Raw genomic sequence first — 10,118 nt, forward strand, 5'->3', positions numbered from 1 at the left:
TTTTCAATGAACATTTTTGGAATGATAATATTTCTCAACATTCAGAAACTCATTAATCAACTTATTGAATCAAAGTTCAAAAAAGACCAGCATAAAGTTACTCGAGCTGATGTTAAGAGTTCCACTATGTTTTTAATTTGTGATAAAACCACTAATCAATGGTATCGTGGAGTATTAGCTAACTCAAGCAATTCACAGTTGGAAGAAGATGAATTTGATATTTTTTACATTGACTATGGTATGACAAAGAAGACTAATATTTCGAACATGTTCCAATTGGAATCGCTGAGTACTGCGCTGAGCAAATTTCCTCGCCAGGGAATCAAAGCAAGGCTTGATAATATTCCTGCTACAAGTCCGGCTATTATAGCGAGAATGCGAGGTCTTTTGCCTGCTGATTCAAGAGCGTTGGTAAGTTTAAATAGTTGGTTGATTATTTTAGTGAATGGTAATAGTAGACAACTATTATTTAGGTCAAAATCGGTACGCCAAGTTCGATACCGTTGGTTATTGTCTACAAACGTTTTGAAGGCAGTGAGGCCCTTTGCAATGTTAACGAAGTTATTCGAATTGAGCAGGAATTAGAAAGGTAGCAAAACAAAGACATCTAAGTTTGCTTCTTTTTAATCGTTTTCTTCCTTTCAGTTCATCATCTGACCTTTTAGATGATAGTCTTACAATTTCTCTTAATGATGGTAAAAGTAGCAGTGGAGGTGGAAGTAGTCTACAATCTCCTGGTGCAAATTCGCGCAATAATTCATCAGTTGATTTGCAACAAACTTTTCGAAATCTCACAACTAAAACGAATTCTGTGCCAAGTTCACCACAAAAAAGTGATTACATGCTTAAATTGAAAAGCTACGAAGATGTGCCAAATGTTGGAGAATTTATGGATGTGCGTGTCACTATGTCCGCGAATCCACTTAATTTTGTGGTAAGTATTTATTTTATGAAAAAAAAATGAAAACTTATGTTGATGATTGTTTTATTTTGTTTTAAAATTTAATTTATAGGTTCAACCATATAAAGATTTTCCAGAGCTACGCAAGCTTATGAAAGATCTACAAGAATATTGCGAAAACAATGATGAGTTTATTCCTGTTGATATGGTGGAAATCGGACAAGTTTATGCTGGCAAAAATAAGGATGGTTTCTTTCACAGGTATGTGGGTTTATTTTATCTTTGCTCCCCCTGAATCTTTCGATTCCAAAAAGTGACATGACAAGTCCTGGACGATTATTCTTTCGTATTCGTACAATTGCCAGAGTTTTGAAAGATCTTGACATACGCAAATGCATTGGCCTAGATAGTATCGTCCATATTGTTCTGTTAAGTTGTTTTTCAAGGCTGATACTCGCCTAATCTTTCCGAGTGTATGGAAAACATTAATTGTGCAGCGTGTCTTCCTAAGTGTTTGGGTATTCTCCGACTTGCACCAAGTTGTTTACCCTTCTAATATGGCTTTAATTTATTAAATCTAAATTCTTCCGAAACTCAAGTACAATTCTCATATTTAGTTCAAGTACAAGATGGCCGTCGTCGAGAAAATACGTCAACCTTTTTTTCAATTCTTTAACCGACCCCAATTTTAAACCAAACCATTTTTAAATAAACAATGTCTTCAAAGTGCTGCGTTTGTAATATCGACGATAATGTCAATCGCGTTACGTGTGGCGTTCTCTGTGACAGATTCATTCACCCTAATTGCACTGGTATCAGTAAAAGAGTGCTGAATCTCGAAAGCTCGTTGAAATAACTTCCTGGTTTGTGTTCTATTGTGACGAATGTTGAGAAATATCGTTGTCCCACATTCTTCCTTCAATTAACATCGCCTAAAAAATCTTCTCTGCCGTAATATGCGAACGTCTAAAGCCCATCGTCAACAACCTGATAGGTCCTTATCAGTGTGGTTTTAAACCAGAAAAGTCCACAGTTGATCAAATATTCACATTACGGCAGATCCTGGAAAAAACCCAAGAAAACCAAATCGACACCCACAATCTTTTCATCGAACTAGAGCCATGTCTAGTTTTGGCATCCCTGCCAAACTCGTCCGTTTGTGCAGGACCATGGAGAATTCACACTCCTCCATAAAGGTTGGAAACAACTTAACAGAACCTTTCGATGTCAAAAAATGTTTAATGGCCCTTTGTGATACCACATGAACCTTGAGGCTACCTCCTGAGCTCAATGGCATCAGTTTGAGTCCCTTACGAAACGTAAAAGGCTGATTATACTGATATGATTTAGATTTTCCTATTAGACAGTGTCCGGTTATGACACCTATTATCGAGCTTATATGCGATATGCTTAGAGAGAGCAAGCACCTTGAACGTTTTAAATCTAGTGTTGGCCAGATATTTTTTGTGACTTGACACGTGGTGATGTTGTTCCACCTGGTGCCTGCCCTCCTCACAGCGCCTTACATTAGCAACAGATTACAAGTAGCGATTGGTATGCCAGTACTTGCCAAACGTGGTAGGATGGGTTGTACTGTACCGTTCCTGGCGAGTTCATCTGCCTTACAGTTACCTGGAATGTCTCTATGGCCCGGCACCCTGCAAAGGTGAATATTAAACTATTGTGCTATCTCCATTAGAGATGATCGACAGTACTGGACTGTTCTAGAGTTTGTAGAGACAGAATCCAGAGATTTGATAGCGTCCTGGCTATCTATCTGAGAAAATACGTATATCAGATGTTGATATCACGTTTTCTTTAAACCAGGGCAAGACTTCCCTTATCGCCAAAAGTTACGCCTTGAACACGGCACAATGATTGGGAAGGCGGAATGAGAGACTTAATTTCAGTCGTTCAGAGTACACAACTCGACCAACCCCTTCTTTTGTTTTTGACCCATCTGTGTAAAAATGGATTGACTCATCCTCCAAGAATGTCCTATCCTCCCAAAAAGATCTGGGAGTTATAGAAATCTGGAAATTTCTGTCGAATTGCAGTTGGGAGATGGTGTAGTCTGTGTGCTTTGGAATTGATTCTAAATACCTAAGTTGCTAGTCCACTGCGACGAAGCTTTGAGGCGAATAGCAGAGCTTGCAGCTATTTTTTTGCTAAATATGTCAAGAGGTGTTAGGTAGAGCAAGCTGTCCAGTGCCGCAGAGGGGTCGTACGAAGCGATCCCTTTAAGTGCTACTTCTTCTTCGTTTTCGGCTGCTAGTAGCAGCACTTTAACTCATCCTTGAGCAAAGGGCGGCAACCAGTTCCTTCCATCTCTCACTATTCCTAGCACGATACCTCAGCTACCACGTCTCCATGTTTTGGGACCGAGCTTTCTTCATGACAGATGATCTTCATGTATCTCTTGGCCTTGGCCTTCCAGGCCGCCTTCTACCTTGAGGATTCCATTGAAAGCACTGCGTTGCTATGTTGTCGTCCGGCTTCCTCAATGTATAGCCAATCCAGCGCCACTTTCTCTGCGCGACGTCAACATCCACTTTTAGTTTGCTCAGCCCTGAGCCACAATTCATCGTTAGATATGGTTTGTGGCCACCGGATGTTCAGGATGTAACGTAGACGGCGGTTGAGAAAAGTTTGCAACCTTCTCGAGATGTCAGCAGAGCACTTTTCCTGGAGTTCCACACTTTAGAAAGCATTCCGAATGCACTACGGGCTTTATTTACTCTATTGGTGACATCCAGAGCCGTTCAACCATCTAGTGGCAAATAGCTTCCCAGATAGTTGAACTGGGCGACCTCTTCTACTGCAAATTGTCTCACAATAACCTGTTGTTGTTGGTTTCGGCTGGTGTGCATTAACTTAGTCTTACTGGCATTAATCCTTAAGCCAGCACTTCCCCAATTTGTTGAAGCGAGTGGCACATTTGGCTGAGGTCTCCATTTCTGTTTGCCATTAAGCATATGTCGTCAGCATATACGAAATGGCTTAATGTTTCCTTCAGGCGCCATTGGATACCCAGTCTCTCGTGTTCACCCAGCGAAGCAGTCACAACATCATCAATAACAAGCAAGAACAGAATCAGTGACTATACACCAGCCCGTCTTACTCCTTGTCGCACTTCAAATGCGTCGGAAAGTTGTCCATTGTGAAAAACGAAACACCTTTCGTTGTTGTAAGACTCTTTTATTATAGCAACAATTTTAAAAGGAAGGCCTCTAGCATTAAACGATCCCCAGATAACATCACGACTAACACGATCGAAGGAAGGCCTTTTCAAAAGCGACGAACATGAGCTAAAGCGGCGATTGGTACTCCGACGATTGTTCAAGAATAATTCGCAAGGTGTTAATCTGGTCGACACATGATCGACCACTGCGAAATACCGCTTGATGCCTCTTAAACGTAGACTCGATCTTAGATTTTATCCTCTCGAAATTTATGGTTGCCATTAACGGACAGAATGGTCATTCCGCGTCAGTTATTGCAGTTCTTAAGATCGAATTTTTTTGGTAGCTTGACGATTATCCCGTCCTTCCATTCCCTGGGAAAGGCTTCGTTTTCCCAGACAAACTTAAGTGAATATCCAATACAAAAAATAATATTGCGTCGACTACCACAAAACAAAACAATCAAAGGACGCTGTTAACTAAGAACAAAATTGTTCCCATCCTATACAGTCCAACTGGGCTGTATGTTAACATAAAATATAACGCATTTTAGATTAAGAATGTTTTTGTATGTAATTTAATATAATTCTAATTTCTTTTACTTTAGAGTAATTGTCGTAAACAAATATGAAGACATGATTCATGTAAGCTTTTGTGACTTTGGAGATGTCGACATTCTGAGATGCGATCAGCTAAAGACACTTCCAGGCAAGTTCCGACAGCTTCCCAAACAAGCCATCCAAGCGAAATTATACGGTAAGCATCTGAAAAGCAAATATTATTACTTTAAAACATCTCTTGTTCAGGTATTAGTCAATACTTATCATGTCTTATTTGCAGGTATTACACCACGTAATGTTGATTGGGCTCTAGAAGATTGTTTACGCTTCCGTGAGCTTACAGTCGGTCAAAAGTTCGTCTCGGTTATCAAAAGAATAAGTGACGGTGACAAAATTAGTCCAGATACTCGAATACTCGAGTTGGATCTAATCGATGTCCAAACCGATGAGGATATTTTTATTAGAGATATTTTAATAAATGAAAAACGTGCCATTGAGGCAAACGACAATGGAAAAGGCGAATAAATAAATTATAGAGCGCTTAGAAAAAGTCGAAGATTACATAATGATAAAGGTGCTCGCTTCTTTTTGACAAAAAAAAAGAGAATATTTATGTTTATATCAATAAATATTTATTTAATTTGCCGGAATATCCATTCAAATAAGAAGATCCCCTGATATACACAAAGCACGCATTCACGCATGTTGACCGTCGTGTCATGTCGTGTTTAATGCGTAATTGCGTATAAATCGCATTTTCTTGAACGAATCTTATATAATAAACTATATATGTCTATAAATATATACTTACATTATATACATAGGAAATACATATATAAAAATATTATCGACCTATTTTTTATGAATTTGAATTTTAAGTAATTTATTGCATTATATAAATAATTAAAATAAAATATATAACCCCGTTTTGTTACGTAATTACGAAAGAATCAAAATACTCTTATTTTGAATTGACTTTAGAGAATAATGTTGCTTTTTATTAATTTAGAAAGAAAATGAGTTTTTGTAAATCAATTATTGTTTTTTTTTTTTAATTTTTATTTAAATAAATCAGATAAAAATTACATTCCGCTGAAAATAATAAAACACAATCCACTCGAAGATGGTAGTGTCTGATTTATTTACTAGTTAGTTTATTTATATAAATAATTGTTTATTTTATTAATTAAGAAAACGAAATGATATTTTATATACATACACTACTACACACTAAACACTAAAAACATATACATTTGAAGAAATTAGTGTTAGACTCATGTGAAAATTTAAAATGTCTGCTTAGAAAAAACAATCTTTATTGCTTAAAAAGATGTATGTTTATCACTGTTAAAGTAAAAACACAAAAAAAGAATATAAACTTAACAAATAAAATGCAAAAAAAAACTTAAACAAACATACGAATGTGGTATTTATTTATGTCATTAAGTGTTGGAACAAGAATTTGCAGTTCTTCAAAAAACGATGATAGCTTCTTACGTTAAAACTGTCATCGAAAAATATCAGTGTGGCATCACTTTTAAGGTGCTGATGTACGATGAACGAATGATCCTTCTGCCGGAATCACATACGAATGCGAGACCGGATGCTTAGTTAAAGATACTCTGATTTCTTAAGCGTATTCGAGGGGAAAAATTGGAATTTTTGGCCATTTATGTTAGGAAAGACGATTCCGGAGATCCTACAGTAATTAATTGTATGCAATCTACCTCGAAGCAGATATCGTACAAAATTAAGCTTGGTAGATATCGGTCAGGTGGAAACCAAATAAGCGAAGAGGAACCAGCTCGATAAGTTCTTTGTATTTTTCTTTGGAAAGATGACATTTACCAGGACGCCAGAAGCCTTAACTATTAATAATTGAGAACAGAGAACAATTATATCTTATGTCTCGCTTTATTCAAATGTCATTTAAAATTAGGATTTTAAATGTGCTTAGAAATCTATTTCAATGTTGACGTAAACAATCGAATAAACATAGTTCTCCATTATGCCAAAGGTTCACGTACAAAATCTAAAATCTTATTACTTCTTTAACGAAATCTGTACTCATTTTTTGTGTATGTTAAAAGTTACACAGGTTTAGTCCAATTTAGAGAAACAAATGTGTCATATTTAAAACTTAATTGATATACTGGTCAACAAGCTTTTTTAACTGTCAATTTATTGAGTTATACTCTTCCGAAGAATTTTGGTGGTCGAATTCCTAAGGTGGGTAAAAACCACGTCAGGCTTTTAAGATATGGCCTTTTATCGAATTCAAAAAGACAATATAAATTCAAGAACTAGTTCTTTGTTTCAATTAAATGTGTCATGGTCCTTGTTCATTTTCTAAAATCTTATCTCCAGTTTTAATATTTTTACTATTTCTTAAAATGTTTGAATATAAATCTAACATATGTCTTAACCTACCCAACATAGTTTATAATTATAAGTAAGGTTTATAAGTACTTTGTTGTTTTGAATTTTGATAGAATTAGTTTTTTAAACTATCGCATTTAGTTTTTAATTTATACATATATGCAGTTTATAAATATACAAATTATATTAACAAGGTGCATGTTTAAAAATTGTTCACATAGCTAAAATCGAAATTCAGATTCGAAATCCGGAGAGGTACCAAACCTCAAAAATCCAAATACCGAAAGTAAAACTAATTCTTTTTATTATGAATGATATGTTTTTTAGTTTAGAGCTATTTTTCTAAATATTTAATTACTTTATTCTACTTTTTCTTATGATTTCCATACAAAAATATGAACTGTCAAATACATAGTTGTTTCGGTATTCGACATGCCAAAATATTAACTTAGGAAGTTATTGTAATGGGTCCGAGTTGTTAAATTGAAAATTTTGACATTTCTCGACGTTTTAAGGTCCCTAGAGTCGAAATAAAAGATTTTTAGAAAGATGTCCATGCGTGCGTGTGTACGAACGTTCACGACATTTTTTTCGTCGTCCATAGCTCATGAACCAGAAGAGATATTGACTTCAAATAAAAATGTTGTTATAAGGCAGAAATATGCAGAAAGGGTTCTCAAGAAAATTGCGTGTGCGGTTTTTTACCATAGAATTTTAAAAAAAGAGGTGAACATTTTGGTTAATCCTTAATATCTTACGAATTAAAAACGCTAGAGGCTTGAATTAAATTTAATATAATATATTGTAACGTGATGCCAAACAAGTATATTTTTTTGTTTTATCTCCAAAACAATTTTGTGCAACGAAAATAAAGTTTTTAATATCTGGTGCAATTTTGAGAAAAATCGAATTGATGGTTTTTTGTATACAAAATAAAAATCTAAAAAAACATTACTCAAAGTTGGTAAAAATTTATTTTCGACTCAAATATCTTTTCAAAACTTTGAGATATTGGCTTTAACCTTTTTTTATATTTTAAAAAATATTGTTGTCAACACTCAGTAAAAAAATACTCAAAAAAACAATACTAAAACCTGGTAAAAATGTAATTTCGACTTGTAACAAACAAGTGGCAGCCCTGGCGGTACTTCCTGCAGACATCGCACTCAACTTCATTCAATACAGACATACACACAAGCAACATGATACAACGTGCAGGCTGCAGATCATAGAGGAAATATATTATCTCTATGCTGCAGATGCCAATCCAACCAATGACAACAACACGCAACAAAAAGAACTCAACTTCAACTGAGTAGGCCTAGGCAACCTACCGTTCCGTGAAGTCAACTGGCAGAGTATAAAAGGCGATGCTCCAGCGTTACGTTACGAGAGGTCTCAGTATTCAACATTCCTAGCACGAGCACCTCTGGTCTTGTCTGATATATTTATGTAAAATTGTATGACAGAATTATTTATAAAAAAAAAACTGATTTTTATATTTTACGAGTTTTAATTTTCATATATTTACAAAAATTAAAAATAAAAAAAATTTTTTATTTCACAGAAAACATTGTTTTCGATATTCAGTATTTTTTTATAAAAATCCAACAGTCTGTTTTTTCATAAAAAAATAAAATCTACAAAATATAGAACGCAAATTTGATAAAAAATTGATGTTCGGTTCTTGATATCTCTCAAATTAATTTCATTGATCCAATTTGTAAAAATTTAAGTAATGCTATTGCAATTGGTTAAAATTTTTTTCGACTTAAAATCTATTTAATAAAAATAGATTTTTAAACTAAACTATTTCTTGATATGAAAAATATTGTTGGTAATTTTAAAATTTTGAAGAAAAATTCAACTGTCAACTTTTTTAACACAACACTACAAACTTTTAAGCAAGACAAATCGACAGACGGGATGGGAAGTTATCAGTGTGAGTCGCATCCAAGCCTCTTTTTTATAAAATATATTCTGAATAATAAAAGAAAAATGTTTTTCCATTTGGGCAACGAAATATTGTAAAAAGAAGAAAATTATGAGAAAGTTATAGTCATAAACATAAATCAAAAAACACGTATTTTTCAAAACTACCCGTTTTTAATTTTTTTTTCATATTTTATTTTAAATATTTCAAAAACTTGATATAATAGAATTGTTTAGACAACAGTAAAACTAACTTTTAAACTGTTATGCATTTTTCTGATAAAACCCGTTGCAACATAAATGTCTTAGCCTTTTATATAACCCAGCCATCTAAGTCGTTGAACGAAGCAGCCATGTGCAGGAGTTACTCTTCGTTTGATATCAGCGCTGGTGTCGTTGTCTGAATTTATAGCGGTACCTACATAGGTAAAAAAAGTCCTTAACTACCTCAAAATTATAGCTGTCCATGGTGACGTTTTGTCCAAGATGTCATCGTTCAATGTCCCTTTTTGAAGACAAAATATACTTGATCTTGCCTTTTTTCCGCCTTTTTGCCATCTTTTCCGCTCCCGTCACATTGCTCAAAAACGCTCCACTGACATCACGATTTGATCTTTAAATTATGTCAATGTTGGATGTAGCTTTGGAACATTGTGCCTCTTATGTTGAGAGTTTAGTTTTGCACAATTCTTTGAAGAAGTGGCATGGCAGTGTATCGCCTGGTCTTTTTGCCATTGGGCAGGTTCAGACGACATAAGGGACTTGAAAGCAAGGCAAGTTTCTACTATCTTATTGGCCAGCTGCCAAAAAACAACCTTCCAATTAAGGCAACTTTAATGGAAAGTTGACTGGAAAGTTAGTCAAGAAAATCTCCCTGGCTGTCAAGTCAAGTCTACTTCCATCAAAATGACATTTGATCATGTTTTTTTCATTTAACTTTTTTACTCTATGACTTATTTATTTTCTGTATAACTTTATTTAATGTTTTCTGTAAAAGGGTTACTTGTTAGTTTGGAAAAAAAAAATGATAAGTATTTCTTTACAATATAAAATACAAATCGTAATGGACTTATAGCGTGCTTGAGGAGTGTTTTATGGCTGAATCATAAACACGCTTCAGCTTTGGCTTCGTCTGCGTTACGGTGCGCCTGCTTTGAGGTTGCT

General features: G+C 34.8%; 1 protein-coding gene across 1 annotated transcript in view; it reads left to right on the plus strand.

Annotated features, from left to right (window-relative positions):
• The window catches only part of LOC129940576 (tudor domain-containing protein 7B), a 34,677-nt gene extending 28,616 nt beyond the window's left edge, over positions 1-6,061 (plus strand). The window contains exons 5-10 of the mRNA XM_056048956.1: positions 46-411; positions 474-589; positions 646-934; positions 1,014-1,162; positions 4,691-4,839; positions 4,924-6,061. Coding sequence (XP_055904931.1) covers positions 46-411; positions 474-589; positions 646-934; positions 1,014-1,162; positions 4,691-4,839; positions 4,924-5,168 — 1,314 coding nt within the window. The 3' untranslated portion in view covers positions 5,169-6,061. The remainder of the gene's footprint in view (positions 1-45; positions 412-473; positions 590-645; positions 935-1,013; positions 1,163-4,690; positions 4,840-4,923) is intronic.
• The last annotated feature ends 4,057 nt before the right edge of the window (positions 6,062-10,118 follow it).

This window comes from Eupeodes corollae, chromosome 1, assembly GCF_945859685.1.
Source record: "Eupeodes corollae chromosome 1, idEupCoro1.1, whole genome shotgun sequence".
Classification (NCBI taxonomy): domain Eukaryota; kingdom Metazoa; phylum Arthropoda; class Insecta; order Diptera; family Syrphidae; genus Eupeodes; species Eupeodes corollae.